The 17226-nt window shown below is 43.5% G+C and overlaps 1 protein-coding gene across 1 annotated transcript; it reads right to left on the reverse strand.

Annotated features, from left to right (window-relative positions):
• Positions 1-1053: 1053 nt before the first annotated feature.
• LOC109465697 (phthiocerol synthesis polyketide synthase type I PpsC-like) lies at positions 1054-17165 on the reverse strand. The gene is given in 6 exon segments (XM_019763079.1): positions 1054-2162; positions 3570-3648; positions 4202-6996; positions 6999-11030; positions 11639-11783; positions 17033-17165. Coding segments are annotated over 5 exon segments (7236 nt in total). The 5' UTR covers positions 11727-11783; positions 17033-17165; the 3' UTR covers positions 1054-1920.
• Between the last annotated feature and the right edge of the window lie 61 nt (positions 17166-17226).

The raw sequence follows: 17226 nt of genomic DNA on the forward strand, positions 1-17226 counted from the left end.
CAGCCCACAGGCCCTCCAGGAGGGGAGGAAAGGGGGCGAAGGAAAGAAATAAAAAAAAGAGAAAAAGAAAGGAAGAAAGAAAGAAAAAGAAAGCAAAGCTAGTGATACATCTCTGTCTCGGGCCCTGGCCTCTGGCCCCAGCGTTCCACCCCACATCTTAACCCGGACAGAGAGCAGAGTGGCAAGGGATTTGGTACTATACTGAAGGTTCTTATCTCCATTTTTATGAGTTCCATCGAAGACCAGGATCTTGTATGTCTTTTAGCTTTTCTTTTACCTTTGTTATGGTGTCTATCATAGCTGTCGTGAAGTTTTCATCTGAAATTAAACTGTTGTTAAAACGCCAAAAACCTGGTCCTCTTTTTTGGTAGTTTGGAGTCATAATAGTCATGCAGACTGCTCTGTGGTCTGGTACTGGTGCTGTGCAAATTTTACATTCACTTGTTTGTACAAGGTTGTTTGGTATAAATCAGTAGTCTAATCTACACTTTACAGCTGCTGACTCATTTTGCCATGTGTACTGTCTGGTATTTAGATTCTTTTGTCTCCAAATATCAGTGAGGTTCAGAGTATTAAGTGTTGAAGTTATTTCTTTGATTGCAGTATCTTTATAACTGATGGGTCTTCCACCTGTTTTGTCTAGCTCTGTCAGAGATATATTGCAGTCACCACCAACTATGATTGTTCCACTTCCATGTTCTTGTAATAGGTTGTTTACCTCTTTAAAGAAGATTTCTTGATCTTTCCCCTTGTTTGGTGAGTATAAATTCATTCAACATAAATCTGTGTCATTTATTTTGGTGTTTGCAATTATGTATCTCCCATTTTTATCTACTTTTTGTGTTTTCAACTCTTATGTCTAATTTTGAATTAAATAGTATTATAGCTCCCTTGATGTGTGATGTGCCATGGCTATAGAGTATATTCCCTCCCTATTCTGTAGCCCATTGCTTCTCATTTTCTTTTGTTGAAAAGGTTTCTTGTAGAAAGACTATGTCTGCATTTCTACCATGTAACCACCTGAATATTTTCCTTCTTTTGAAGTAGTTATTGATTCCTCTTACATTAAATGTTATGAGAGTTATTCTAAGATTTGTCATTTAGTATGGGTTAAAACCTTGCTTTGACTATTCCCTTTGAGCTTGATTGATCTAGATTTACAATAGCAAAAGTGTAGAACAAAATACATATTAAATGAAATAATACAAATAATAACAATAATGATGATAATAAATAAAGTGATAACAGTAGAAGTAACGTTAATCATATAACTTATAACTGAAATAATTATGCACGTATATATACATGTAAAAACATTAACTAACATATTAAACCAGAAATAAAGTTCAGGTCTAGTACTGTCCGAACGACACTAAACATTGCCATCCCCATGTCGACTGTCCCTTCTGTTCTATGAGTACATGACGAGCTGTAAGCTGATACTGCTTAGGAGGATAGTAGCAATACTCACGATACAAAGAAATGTTTTATATGTCGCTGTTTGGAAACAACATATCGCGTAATTAAAAATTCAATTTTTTACAGGCTGCTCTACAATGAGGTATTGTTTGTTTCTTATATGTTAATATGAATATATGCAATAGTCAAACATATAGCCAATGGTCAAACATACACATTTACTCGGAATTTTTTACTTTATTCTAAATGTTACTGGACCTATCCTCAGGAATTGTTTAAGTCAACTGTTAAAATCACAGGTTTAAAATTAGGTGAATATTTTCCCAATTAATATTTTAAAACAGTATGTCTTACACCAATTATGATTATATATAAGTGCCCCTAAAATCATTTTTCTTGATTAATACTTCATATTGTATTCAGAACTGACTCATTGTGCAACCTCGTACGCGTATACTAATACACTACCCTAATGTATTATATGGAAAAAAAGAATATCTTTTAAACCGTGATTTTGCCGATTAGTGTGCTTGCGGTCATCCCACTTAAGATGTCAAGTTGAGAGACACTGCGATTGAAAGTTTTGTTCATCCAGTTGACAATATCGATGGCCATCAGGGAATCCACGCCGTAGTTGGTCATTGGCTGGTCAAGGTCGATCTGGTCTGGAGACATGTCCAGGAGCTGTCCGAGGTGGTCTAGCAGCCGTCCCCTCAGCTCATCCGGACTTTGGACATTGTCAGCTGTTATAGACAAGAATGTAACTAGAAAGGCCAGCATTTGCACAAGAGCAAATACAGTACATTTCACCCATTCTTCTTCCCCATTCAAAATGTTTCCATTCACCATGCAATTCATACCACCCTGTATTTGCTTGGGGGTTATCTTTCCATGGAACCCTCCATCTGTTTGATTATGTGAAATTTGATCACATTATCCCAGCAGCCAATATCAACAAGGAAAAACTACTCCCACCTGATGAGAAAGTAGGTCATGTGTGCCAAATATGGTCATGCATGCCACTTTTGCCAAATATGGTAAAACCCTAATAAAACCATTGTAAAAGCCTATCCAAAAATTAAAAAAAAAAACATGCCTGAGGGTATTTGACCACTTTACCTCCATACCAAATTTCAGGTCACTTATCCCCAAAATGAAGACATTAAATCCATTTAACGAAATGGCAAGAGGGGAAGGAGAAGAAAAACAGGAGGGAAAACAATACATTTCACCCATACTAGTATGGGTGAAATGTAAAAAAGGGTTAACAATTCAAACAAAGAACGAGATCTCATACCTCCATTAAATATGGTATGCTTTGTCATACTAGTAATTCATTTCAACATGTCCACATTAATTATGCAAATGACATCTACGTTAACATAATATATGTATAGCGGTATTAACCTTTAAGTAACTTACACATGTCACGAGGTATAAATATCCCATCAATCACCAATAAGGAGTCAAAGAATTTTCACATTAATTATGCAAGTTAGGCCATCATTAGCATAATTGGTATCTGTTGATGTTCCTCTTGCCACAGATTAAATAGATTACATGTATACAAGAACTATTATATAAACACTGTAATTATAGAATTTCCTCATTAATTATGCAAATTAAGTCCTCATTTGCATAATTTGCATTTTATTATGTACAACTCTCTCTTAGCTACCTGCACACCAAATATGATGAAAATACGTTGTTCCTATCTGGATAAGCTGCTAGGGGGACTAAACCCACACCAATTATGCCTAACTGGATCTGTCACCAAAAAGTCAAGACCATAGCATGTTCAGGACAGAAGATACAAAAACCGGTTATGCTGCAGTACCAAGGTCAGCTAACAGGAGGCCCATATTTGACCTTCACCTTTGTCTTCATAAGACTTATCAGCATACCAAATATCATCACAATCCATGAAGGCGTTATGAAGTTATGCTGACTACAATGTTGCGGAAACAAAGACAGACAGACACACAGACAGACAGACAGACAGACACACACACACACACACACAGACACAGACACGCCAAAAACAATACCTCAATTTTTCATGGAGGTAATGACAGATGTCGCTTTTAAAGAGTTTGAATAAAGCTCACTTCTGGTTGTATCTAAGAATTCAGTTTTGCAGCTTTGCTTACCAGGCTTCTCCTTTACTTGCACATGATGACGATACTTCATGGAAGTTGGATATGAGAATTGCATGATCCTGCACCAGTCCTGTACAAAAAACAATTCATTGTATATTTATGCTACTATAAAGTGATGTAATCTCAAAAGAAAGTGTCTATATATTTTCATTTGGAGAATATATTGTCTATATATTTTCATTTGCTGGAGAATCAATCATACAGATCACTGATTATAGTCGAAACAAAAAAAAACATTTTATAGAAGTTACATTGTGCTCTATATTGTATTAGATTCTAATAAAAATAGTTACGGCACATAGGCTATCTCATGTAGACTTTGTTTCCATGACACAAGAACAAAGTTACATGTGAGTGGTTGATATTTTTTTGGGGGAAAAAGAATTGTGAATTTTTTTACCAATTGATTGATTTCCTATGTGATTGATTTTCCTAATAAAGGTAATTGCCAAATTGGCAAAGTTAATCTAATATCTAACGGTGTAAAAAGATAAATAACCTAGTGGCAATGATATGGGTAATTTAGAATTATAGACTATTGCAATACATTACAAATAACAGTCCATTTTAAGATACAACAAATTATTTGCCCAGAAGGAAGTTTCAGAAACTGCGATACGCACCGTGTTTGCAAGTGTGATGACAGGGATGTCTCGGGCCTGTAAGAGACGTGGCATCATCTGCAGAACATTGTTAATGTGGAGTGTCAGGGAGCCCTTTCCTTTGACGATTTCCGTAGCTTTCTTCTTCCCCTCGAGGAAGCCGACCCCTCTGACTGCACCCAGCTGTAGGGAGAGAGCTGGAAGACCTTGTAGTTGTCGGTGTGCTGCAAGAGCGTCAAGGAAGCTGTTGGCAGCCACGTATCCGCACTGTTCTGGATTGCCCCACGTCGCAGACACCGATGACAGCAAGAAGAAGATGTCCAGCTCGTCCTGTTGCATTAGCTCATGCAGGTGGAGTGCACCCCACGCCTTTGCCGCCAAGGCTCTTTCCAACTGACCTTCGTTGACGTCAAGAACATTTGAATCATCAATGACAGCAGCCAAGTGGAAGACGCCCTTCAATGCTGGAACCAAGGGGTTCTCTCGGAGATGATTAAGCATCTTCTCAAGTGATGTCTTCTTTCTCACGTCAACTGTAAACGTGTGCACTTTAGCCCCTCTGCTTTCCATATAGGCAACTGTTCGCCTGTTCTCTGCAGTTTTGCATCCGCTCCTTGACAGAAGAGCAATGTGCCTAGCCCCATGATCAACCATCCAACAGGCGAGAGCCTGTCCGATGCCGCCGAATCCACCGGTTATGAGGTAGGTGCCGTGCGCATCAAAGGTTTGCAGGGGCGGTTTTATCATCTCTGGCCTGAACATAGACGGCACCTCGAACACAACCTTTCCTATATGTTGACCCGTCGAAATCCATCTCAACGTGTCTTTGTAGTCGCTGATGTCTTTGACTGTGGTCTTGACTGGATGGATGATACCATCTTGCAAAAGGTTGCTGACGGTCTTCATTAACGTTTGGATCTCTGCAGGCTTCTTCTTCATCAATAAATCCAGTTGAACCGAGAGAAAGTTTTTGTTTTCCAGCAAATGTCCGATGTCCATTTTCCAGTTTTCGAGCATTGATCGCTTTCCGATTTCGCAGATAATGCCGCCAGGGCTTAGAGCCTTAAGAGTTGTAGTTTGAAGGTTGCCGTATAAGGCGCTGAGGGCAACGTCCACTCCTTCGCCATCTGTCCATTGCAGGACATCGTGGTGGAATCTTGTAGATCTTGAGTCAGAAACATGTGTTATTCCCAACTCCTGCCTGAGAAAGTTTCGTTTTTCCTCAGATCCAGCAGTGCAGATTATACGGGCACCGACTACACGCGCTATCTGGATGGCTGCCTGTCCTACCCCTCCACATGCAGAATGGATCAGCACTGACTGGCCCGAACGAAGACACGCCCTCTCAACCAGCGCATAGTAAGCAGTGAGAAACACCATGCTAAAGCCGGCAGCGTCGGTCCAGTTGACGTTTGGCGGCTTCTTCACAACAAAGCGCTTGTCGCAATCAACATGAGATGCAAAGCAGTGATCCCCAAAGGCAATGACTTCATCTCCCACTTTGACATGTTCCACAGAACTACCAACCTCCACCACCGTTCCAGAACACTCTAGACCAAACTGGGTTTGCAGGGTAAGACCATCAAGGAGTCCAAGCACCATCATCACATCCTTGAAATTAACACCTGCCGCATGAACTTGGACTTTAACTTGATCACGTGAAAGACATCCAGATGGCAGTTCGTAAAACTCGACGTCTTCCACGGTTTTGGCCTTACCTCCAGCGGCATCAAGAACCCAGCGCTGGTAAAGATTTGGGTAGACAGTCTTTGCAAGAGGTATTCCGGTTAGCCTTGGAGCTAAAACAGTGCCATTCCGGATCGCTAGCTCTCTCTCGGCTGGTGGTTCAGACAACAGTGTGGCCAAAGTACCAGTCAACTCTGCCAGTCCTGATGCACAAGTCGTTGAGGGCAAATCGACCGTGTAGATTGGCAGATCCTTAACCTCATTGTTGACAACTCGGAAAAAGCCTGTCACAATAGATGTCGCCGGCCTCGAACAGTCTACGCTACCGCCTGCTGTAAACACCCACATGCAATGCACCATTTCTGACGCCTCACTGACAGATTTTATCAAAGCTAATGTGTGCCTCAAATACGTATCGTCCTCTGGCCAGATGTAGACGACATTAAGGCATTGGCCCTGAGTAGATATGTTTACGTTGTCTCCAATATGACATATCAATGTGTCTTCGGGCAGGACGGTAAGCAGCGTTTTGGTGAGTGGGCTGTCTTCTTTACCAACAAGAATCCACTTTTCATGGTTGTTAGGCATCGACATGGTTGCGACAGCTGTTGGTGATTCTCCTTTCCTGCCAACAATTGCTGAATGGAAAAATTCATTTGGAGACGACACACCTACGACATCGGTCATTCCCCCGCTCACGAAGAGGTTGCACCAATCTTCCTTGGAAAGCCAACATGAATCTCTTCTGTACTCGTCATCATATGCCCAGCACAGCTCCAAAGACCCAAAAATCATTTCGAACATGTAAAAAGTATTGGTAGGCTCCAGCATAACAAGCCATCCACCAGGACAGAGGAGACTCTGCACGTTTTTCAGTCCAGCCATGGCGTCCACGGTTGTGTGAAGGGTGTCCGTGCAGATAACAATGTCGAACGTTCCAGGGACGAAGTCCTGTGACCGCACTGGCTTCTCAATGTCGAGCTGTTTACGTTTGACAAATGGAAAATCCTGAAGAGCCTGACTTGCTTGGGCAAAGAAGGTGGCGTCGAGACCTGTGAATACATACTCCAGGGAGCCTGCCTCTGCGAAACGCCTGACATGTTTCAAAAGTATTTGTGCGAGTCCCCCGACCGACCACCTATTTCAAGGATCCGGACAATCTGCTTGCATGTTAGTGCAGCCTCTACGACCTTCTCAATGGCCTCTGTACAGGCGTGGTAGTAAAGCTTGATGCTCTGTGAAGACATGAAGTACTCAGCTAGGGTTCCTTCATCAAAAAGCGTTGGCATAGCTACTGATGGGTCTAAAAGAACAAAGGGCAGTAGGTCTCCGAGGCGTCGTAATGTGTTCAAGTCGAGCTCAAACGCTGGTACATTATGCGCCATCTCATCTAAGTGTTGATGAATCTCATTAAGCGAAAGGGTGGCGATTCCTGACTCTTCAGTAATGATATGCTTGAGTCTTTCCATGTACCGTGCGTTCATTGCATTGACTTCCTCTCCCGTGACCGCAGCAAGAGCATGGCGACTGTAGGATACTGTCACACGTTTTAGTGTAGGGATAACCGCTTCTACTGCCTGAATGATTTTCATGTCATCTTCAAACTGTCTCCAAAGATGGGTTGTGTCAAATACGTTGTAGAAAATGTTTGTCTTGGGCAAACAGGAATGGATAGGCTGCCATTTGGTTTCGTACAGGCAGCTGTCTGGCGTCACATCGGTACTGGTGCTCTGAACGTCACGCATCTCGAAACCGACAATATGGGTTAATACTTTCCCCTGGGTGGTGGTCAAGGTTATGTCCGCTTTGAAGAGCACGCTGTCACGGTCGACGATGGTAGCATGGGCGACAAGCGGTTCCCCTAGTGGGAGGGAAGGGACGTACATCTTAAAGCTGGCGATACGCGTTGGTAGATACAGGGTGGAGCTGGGGCCAATAGCGGCAATAGCAACCTGAAAGCAGCCGTCTAACAGTGTTATCTGTATCCGTTGTTGCGTATCATTTGCTGGCCTTAGATAACCCACTGCCTCCCAGTCCCCAATGACAGCTTTTTCCACAACTTGGAACGCGGGACCATACTGAAGACCCAAGCCATCCATTCTCTGGTAGAATGTTGCGGAGGTGACTGTATCTAATGCCTTTGTCACCTTAATGTCGGGTACGCTAATTGAAGATACGTTTTCTGGCTTAGCAACGCAACCTTCCGCATGTACCGTGTCTGTGACAATCTCCACTTTCTTCCCGTCCCTATTTAGTGCAAGCTGCAATATCGCCTTGGCCTTGCTGTCACCACTAACCTCTGGCCAGACTAGGACTTGTTTAAAGCGTATATCTTCTAAGAAGGGATTTTCAAGGTCACCAAAGGTCAACTGAGCGATGAATTCAACATATGCGGCGCCAGGAAACACAAGCCTGTCATTAACCATGTGATCTGAAAGGAAAGGGAACATCTCAAGTGTGATGTTTCCGTTTTGACCTTTGAAAGTACGATCTTCAAGACCAAGCCTCTTCTTGCGTGATGCATCAGCTTCTTGCCAGTGACGCTGATGCTGCCAGGCGTACGTCGGGATTGATGTCCAGACGGCTGTGTCTGAAGTTACGTTTGACCAGTTGATGTCCACCCCGTGGACGTATAGTGTACCCACGGCTCGTAAAAGACATCTCCGGTCATTCTGATGTCGCTGCCCACATGGCACCGTCACTTCCACCAGGTGGTCGTCATGTTTCAGCGTTTGAACAATGGAAGATAAGAGTGTAGCTGAAGCACCGAGTTCGATGTAGATGTCGGGGTTGTGATCTCTGATAACTGACCTGGTTGCAGACGTGTAGAGAACGGTTTCCCTGATGTTATTCCACCAATAGCAGGCATCAAACTTCCCAGTGTAACGGTCTCCTGTTACTGTTGAGTAGAACGGTATGCAGTTTTTACCGTCTCCTTCTGGCTCAAAGGAGGACATTGCCTTAAGGAAGGACGTCTTAAGAGGATCCATGTGGTGGGTGTGGAACGCACAGGAAACACGCAATACTTTTATTTTGTCTGGGTTTTCTTCTTGCAACGCCTCAACAGCCTCAGTAGCTCCTGATACTGTGACAGAAGTTGGGGAGTTGTCGCAAACTACGTGCACGTCTTGGAATCTAGTGACAAGTTGTCTAGCCTCCACCATCGATGCCCGTACGGCCGCCATCCTCCCCGTTCCCGCGAGCTTTTCTTGCTCCGTGCTTCTGTGGTAGACGACTCGGATGGCCTCCGCCAAAGTCAACCCACCACATGCGTAAGCTGCAGCAATTTCACCAAGGCTGTGACCAAGAATGGCATTGGGATGGACTCCCCAATGCTTTAGTAAGGCAAAGAGGCCAACCTGCATAAACAATATAGCCGGTTGGGAAGCTCTCAAACTGTCAAGCGGTGCCTCTCGCACGCCGTCGGTTCCGGCAAATAATCCAGATTTCTTCAGGAGAGACCAGCCACTGATTCCTTTGAATATATTGTCGCAGGCATTGACGGCTCCTCTGAAAATTGGCTCGCTCTGGTACAGCACTCTACCCATGTCGTTCCATTGCTGGCCTTGACCAGGAAAGACAAAACAAATATTGGGTCGGGACATTTGCATTTCCCCGGTAATGACGTCAAAAGTGGACGTCTTGTTGATGTAGCACTGTAAGGACTCTCTCATCCGAGTCCCCGAGTTGGTAATGACAGCAAGCCTGGTTGGGTGATGGCTTCGTCGTGTTGCGGCCCACGAAGAGACGCAGATCGCGTCTTTTGCGTCCTCGAACTCAAGCCACTTCGTGGCAAGGTCGGTCAGTGCGTCTTGTGACTTGGCACTGATTGGAAGAATGACGTAATCCCCTTCTTCATCATTTGGGCCGAACTGCCATCCACTCCGAGGGCGGGAAGGATCTTGGTCTGTTACTACTGCAATGTGCTCTTCCATGATGACGTGGGCAAGGGCTCCCCCAAATCCAAAGCCGTTGACTCCAGCGGTCATCTTCTGATCTATTGAAAACGGCTCCAAATTCGTCTGCACTTCTAACTTTAACGCTTTAACGTCGATCTCGGGATTGGGAGATGTGTAGTTGATCGATGGACACAGGGTACGTCTGTCCATCATTAGCGCTGTCTTGATAACACCCACTAAGCCTGATGCGCACTCCATGTGTCCAAAATTGCTCTTGCTGGACCCGATCCTCAGTGGTGACACACGATGTGGCCCAAAGGTATTGCCAATTGCTAAAGCTTCAATGGGATCTCCAACGGGTGTACTCGTCCCATGAGCTTCGATGTACGATACACTTGATAAGGGCACACCGAAGCGGGCGTACGTGTTCTTCATTAGTGTCCCCTGTGCACTGGATGAAGGCATTGTAATGCTTTGACTAAAGCCGTTATCCGCTATGGCACTTCCTTTTATGACGCTGTATATATGATCTCCATCTTTTACAGCATCTGTTAGTGGCTTGAGTAGAATGGTGCCAAATCCTTCGCTGCGAACATATCCGTTGGCTAATACGTCAAATGGACGGCTGAGTCCATCTGGCGACAACGCCCCCAATGCGCTAAAGCCCACTGTTACCTCTGGTTTAAGCAATATGTTGCAGCCACCAACCAGAGCTACGTGACACTCCTTATTCCTCAAGGAGGAACAGGCGAGGTGCAGCGCGGTCAGGGACGACGCGCACGCAGTGTCCACGGCGAGACTAGGTCCCTTGAGGTTAAAGGCAAAGGAGATTCTGTTTGCAGCCAAGCTATGTTCAAGACCTGTGTTGGCATAGCAATTGAACAGGTGCCTGTCGGGGGCTAAACCCATATGGTAATCGAACATTCCGATGCCAATAAACACACCACATGACTCAGACACACTCTCGGGCACGATACCTGCATCTTCAAATGCCTCGTAGGACACTTCCAGCAGGTGACGTTGCTGGGGGTCCATCATGGCGGCCTCACGAGGTGAGATCTTGAAGAAGGTGTGGTCGAACATGTCGATGTCGTCCACAAACCCCGCCCTGCACGTCACGTGTGTGCCTGACTTCTGCGGATCTTCGCTGTAGTACACATCTAGGGACCATCTGTCCGGAGGAATCTCGGTGATGACGTTTCTCCCTTCACTGATGACGTCCCAGAACTTGGCCGGGCCGGTGGTTCCACCAGGCATCCTGCAGCCTACAGGTAGACAGAGACTCGATAAATTTGTTCTTACTTCCGGGACAGAAGTAATGATTTGGGCGGTACTGATTTTATAATAGAGGTTCGTATAATACACGTGTCGTTAAGTAAGTTAAGCCAAACAAAGGTATGGAAGATATTGGGGCGGAGATTGGGTTTTAATTGATTAACAATGTTGTGAGCCGGTATGCTCTGTATAGTAAGTTGCGGTCGCTAGGAATGTGTACTGTATTATCATGGTGCAAAATATAAAGGTTTAACTTAATATATATAAAATCGTAAAAACCATACCTTAACAAAGAATGATGTTATCTAACTGTTAGCTAGTTACCTACATACGAAAAATCACAACGATACTTCAATCAGTTCTTGAGTTATGCTAAACGTCCCTGTAGTTCCAGAACTATCTGGATCCGACCAAGTTTCATTACAATCCAGCTATAGCTTCTTGAGTTATCGCGCACGCCCATTCACACACACACACACGCGCGCGCGCGCACACACACACACACACACACACACATACACACAGAGAGAGACTCTACCAAAAGCATAACCTTCTTGATGATGGTAATAACCGTCATGGAGAAGGTAGTAAATCTCACCTATCCCAACGATGGCGATGGGGACGTGATTCGGGTGTTCTTGGTCTTGCTGGGCGCCTGGCCCATGCTTCATTCCCTGCTCGTCCATGTCTAACGGCGCACTGAAGACATCGCCAGTGGAGAACCGCTCATATCTGATGCCAACCTGTTCAGGAAGATAGCAGTAATACTTTAGACAGTTGTGACGATTTTGTAGATATTATTTTGACCCTACAATATAGGTCGAATTTGCATTAAATAAACGAGAAAATTTTATAAATCGACAGTGTTCCAGGATATGACTATCCAAACAGGTATACATACGTGATCTGAGAAATTCTTACACAAAATTGATTTCCACTTGCTTGGAATTGCAGAAATCAACTGTGTGCATTTGAAATGGTTACAAATAGTTCCATATTTTGTGGGAAATTCTTCATAAGACAAAACATTACCATTTGAATTCACAATACCTTTTACTCGTATGAAAACAATTTTCAAAAGCATTTAATACAAAATTGACAAAAGCATTTTTAAATGCTTAAAAGCAAGTTAAAAATCCCACCATGTTTATCCAAAAGAGTAGGGGACCTTCCTGGTGTGAGTGGTTCAAACCTTACAGTCTGATCTCAGGTTTGACATCTTGAAGAGGTGATAGTCACCTGTTATGTCAATCCTTTCACAAAGGCAGTAAAGTTTCATAGATAAATATAGGCCAACAGATACTTCATTCCCCCGATCAGCTATCATGCAATTTATAGTAAGTAGCTAGTGTATGTTTATGTGTTTGTTCGACAGATCCCCATTTGTGAACATATCCATATAATACACTATTCCTCCTGGAGTTATAATCTTGTTGCAGTACATTTATAAGAATAACGTACAATTTCGATTAAAGTTAGTCACTGGACAAAAAAGCAGTTGATGCTACTTGAAACGTCAGACAGTACGTTTTCAAAATCTATCCAGATGTTCGAGTAACTATTTTCTCTGCAACCTACAATTTCCACACAGAACAAAACGCCATGGAAGTCGTTCTCGTTCCCTTTGATGACCCGCTCCTGATCAGTACTACCCTGAGAACGAGTCCATCACACAGACGCCATGCCCAATTAGTCCGGCCATTTCACATACCGGACCGCCCCCCTACATGAATGTTGCTTTGTTAACTATAGAGTCCAAATTAGCCCACATGACATGATTGAGGTATTAGAAAATTGCTGGGTCAGTCCCCTGCCTTGTTACTATAATACAACAATACCCTCTATTCAATGGACACCAACAGTCGCAGAGTGCGAGGTGTTATAATGTATGCTTAGCCATGCCAATAACTGCTCTCGTTTTTCGGACAAATATTAAGTCTACAATTAACCATCAGATAATTATACTGAGGCTATTCATTTCACACGGGGAGGTGTTTGGTCCAACAAAGTGCATTGGGTGTTAAGTTAAGGTGACAGGGAAAGCCATTAATTTTACAACGGGAAGACTCAGAAACTTACAATCGGGCAAACGTATCCGTCGCTATCCCTGGGTTGAATCAAATCATACAAAAACTAAGAGTTCTACAAACACACGAGCATACACAGTACCGTACGAAAACGCCAGGTGAATAATATTAATCTTCCTTTTTTACAACCATTACACACCTACCAAATGGGTCATCCACAGCCTTTCGAGTGATGCTGTTGACATACATACACAGACTCAGACCACGGCACTCCACCATAGAAAATATGGAAAACACAACCTTCTTGTCGAAGGTATAAACTTGTCTTGTCGAAGGTAACGCTTAGTAGGTGGAATGCAGATGGCATGTTATCGAAGTTCTATACAAGAAGTGCGCGCAGATGTGTGTTTTTTTTCGATATTAAACAATGCGGGAGGTGACGTTTTGGGTAGCAGGACAGGGTTGGTTACCGTTACCGTGTGCATGTGGATAGGACTACTGACTTAACAAAAGTAGTAAAGACAGTGTCCTAGCAGACTCGTGCGAAATCGATTTGTGTGGAAAAAAGGTACAGATTTTTCCCACCGCAATTCTTTTATAGCCCGGGGACCTTTTTTGTAAAAAGAGGTCACACCATGCTAATGCTAGCTGTAAAACTAGAGCCTTGGTCTAAAAACTACCGACATTCAAGTTCAAAAGGGCGATCCACAATGAAGGAACGTTTATGTTAAGAAAAATGTGTTGCGGGAGTTTCCTTCTAGTGTAATGTTGTGGCTAGTTTGTGATTTTTGTCCAAAATGCATGACAAAAGTCGGTTTTATGAGCTTTCTTTGGAACTCGACCGTCCCTTTTATTCGCACAGGCCAAGACGAATGATCAAAGTAAGGAAGTGAAAATCAACGTTGTTGTCCCCCGTTCCGCCGAATGTTTCGGGTGCCGAACTGTCTGCTATTGTCTGTATTGTGTATTTTTATGACCTGGCTGACATGACTGCACCTGTCGGATTCCTTTTCACTGAGGTCTCTTGGGAACTGTGTGGGGAAAGTGCACTATTATTCATGTTATAAAACCCTCATTTGCATAGGACTGGAAGGAATCGAATGATCCTGTTGACGTTTAACAGCTTGCTTTTCACTGTGTTTTGAGGTGTTGGGGCATGTTATGCTCAACATTAATTGAATTACTATGGGTTGAATCTGAAAACTAATAGAGAATGAACTTTTTGGAATATGTGGTTTGTAACGTTATAGTGGTAACGCTATACTGATGCTGTAACGTAACAAACCACATGTTCCATGTTGAGAAGAACACTAAAACTTCATTCTCTATTTGTTGTCAGATTCGGCCCATATATAGTAATTCAATTAATGTTGAGCTTAAAATGCCCCAACACTTCAAAACACGGTGAAAAACAAGCTGTTTAACGTCAACAGGATCATTCCGATGCCTTCCTGTCCTATGCAAATGAAGGTTACCCCCACGTTTTCGCGCTGCATTCTGGGGATGGGAAACTGGTGGATATCAGGAAATATGTCTCCATCCTGAATTTTTTTTCTTGTGCCGCCCTGAAATTTTCGCCCTGGATGCCTTTAGAAAAGCATATCAATGATATGATCTTAGCAGCTTTGCAATGTTAGAGCTGAGAGGGAAGAATTCTGTTGGACGTGACAGTAAAAAGAAAAGAAAAAAGAGAAGTTACTTTGGATAATGTAATCAACCGACGGTACAGTTCCCGTGATTATCTGCATGTTATATATCGTGAGGGCGAGTTTGTGTTTGTATACCTGGGAACTAGCGTGCGTACACGCGACCGCTGGGTCTTTTGAACCACCCCGCCGGTAGCTTTGTATTCAGCTGGCCTCCGTAGCAGGCTTATCTGAGAACTGGGGGGTTTGGTGATCTTCGCTGTTTTCTGATTAGTCCAGTTCTAAAAACGGGGGGAATTCAACCAGGCCGGCTATGTTGTCTATATGCAATCAGAAAATAGCACATAAAAGATCCCAAAGACCCTGAATACGTACCTCCAAAAAAAAAACAACAACAGTTTTTGGCATGCTGTGGAGGCTAGTATTCAGCCCTGTATTTCACATCCCCGGCGATGTCGATTAAAAACAATTCACCACCTGGCATTTGTTTCCATTTCAAAATCGCCCTTGCGTAGTGACGACACGAAAAACGGTTCGAGTAGCATTTAAAACACGCCCGAGGCAAATGTTTCATTGTTCAATTTCCGAATAATAGATCAATGCAAGTAAAAAACATGTCCACCTAGTATCTTTTAAGGTCAATAATATAGTGTTCGCATGCTGCCTTAGGGAGGGGGCGTGGCCACGACTTGTCCCTACTGCTTTATGTAAGGCCACACCGACTTAATTTTATGGATGACATCCGCGCGCGCATTGATTTTCGCCTGTTCTAAAAAAAAAAAAGATCACGTCCTCCGAGGCTCTAGGCCTGGTATTTAGTGACAATACGGAGCCGGTTGTAACTCTGGATTGGACGGCACCCAGGCTACCGAACGACGGCAAGAACTCGTGCCGATTCATAAATTCCACAAAAAGCCAGCATGTGCCGGCTTGTCGTATATGTCGCCATGTTCTGCCGCAAATTCACAATACAAGCTTTGCCTTTGTATTACTATCATGGTTTAGTAGCATTTTTATTTTTGGCCAGGTTTTTATTTTATTCGCCCGCACGCACTAGTTTGGGGGTCTTCAGAGGATGTCATCCATAAAATTATGTCGGTTTGGCCTAAATAAAAATCATGACAGTGTCAACAACCTCCGTCGCCATGGCAATGTATGTTTTCATTGCCAGTCTTGTTGGGTTTAGGGACACCAAATTTTCGCTCATTTCGCATGAAAGGCGTGTTTTCTTGGGTGGGTATGGCATAAATAAGATACAACACGGTGTATTCCGCATCACCCTTGGTCCCAGCCCTCCCGTACTCGAAACGATACGATGCGGTAAAAATACTGTAAGTTCAGTTATGTTCGCAGGGGATAAATTTCGCGTTAGGAAAGGAAAGAATATTTTTGCGATGTTTAAAGTTCACGGTTGAAACAATACTTAAGCACGGGAGTACATTTACAGTGGCGTCAGTGCCTTAACTCTTGGTTAAAATATGCCTCTTATTGTGGCATTGTATTATATATACAGTATATTGTATGGTACACAATTTTGGCCTGTATGCCGCTATCGATGAAGGTCTTCTACTTTTGTCTTGTCTCATTTGAAATGCAGGACAGCGCAGTTCTTGTTGTGGAAACATCGAGAAGAAGGATCAAACAGCGTGTTTATAGTAAAGCAAGTACATTGTGTAATTTCATCTGGGTTTACCAGTAAACAAATGTCCGCGCCAGGTGTGCATTCCACTGACACCATCGCAGCCAGTATAAACAATGACAATGATGTTCACTAGTATTTGCACATTCATGCCCATGAGAGCTAGGCGCCAAAAGACTGGTTATCCAGCTGTTGTACTACATAAAGCAGATCACATTCGCGATCTCATGACTTCGCGATGGAGCGGTCATCGTGAATACCGCGAAAATAAAACCACCACGATCATTTCAAGACTTACAGTACCCTAGTGCGAAAAGGGTCGTGGGTTCCCACGCTCCTCTAATCGTCCCCTAAGGCACCTGTCTGTTTCAGACAATACACAAATTCTTGATGGGTGAGCTCATGGTTCAAAAGTCAAACTCCTGCTCATCAAAGGTCAGAGAGGTTTTGGCAGTAATTCGATAAACACCGTACCTCGACAGATGTCTACATTTCCCCTCAAACTCAGAGTATAGATGTAAGTTTGTTAGTGGACTTAGACTGATACGAGTAACCGAAATAGTAATTTCTCGATCAGTTTTCACTCTAGTTACGGACGAACTTACTCTACGTACGGACGAAATCCTTCTGAAAATGGAGTTCCCAAGCTCTCAAACATGACGAGGGAAGAATAAACTTACCCCATGTTGACTCGTGGTCTTTCTTCTCACGACAGCGCGCTGTAGGCAGGTAAGACTCAGACTGACTGCAACGTACAAGAAACACGTCAACGTGTCAACGTGTAAAATCTGTATCTGTGTCTGTATCTGTATGGTCCTGGTATAACCGGTATAACCGCCCTTCGGTGTAACACCAGCTTGACTTCACGTGATTC

This window comes from Branchiostoma belcheri, unplaced genomic scaffold, assembly GCF_001625305.1.
Source record: "Branchiostoma belcheri isolate BF01 breed outbred unplaced genomic scaffold, Haploidv18h27 scaffold156, whole genome shotgun sequence".
In the NCBI taxonomy this organism is placed as follows: Eukaryota; Metazoa; Chordata; class Leptocardii; order Amphioxiformes; family Branchiostomatidae; genus Branchiostoma; species Branchiostoma belcheri.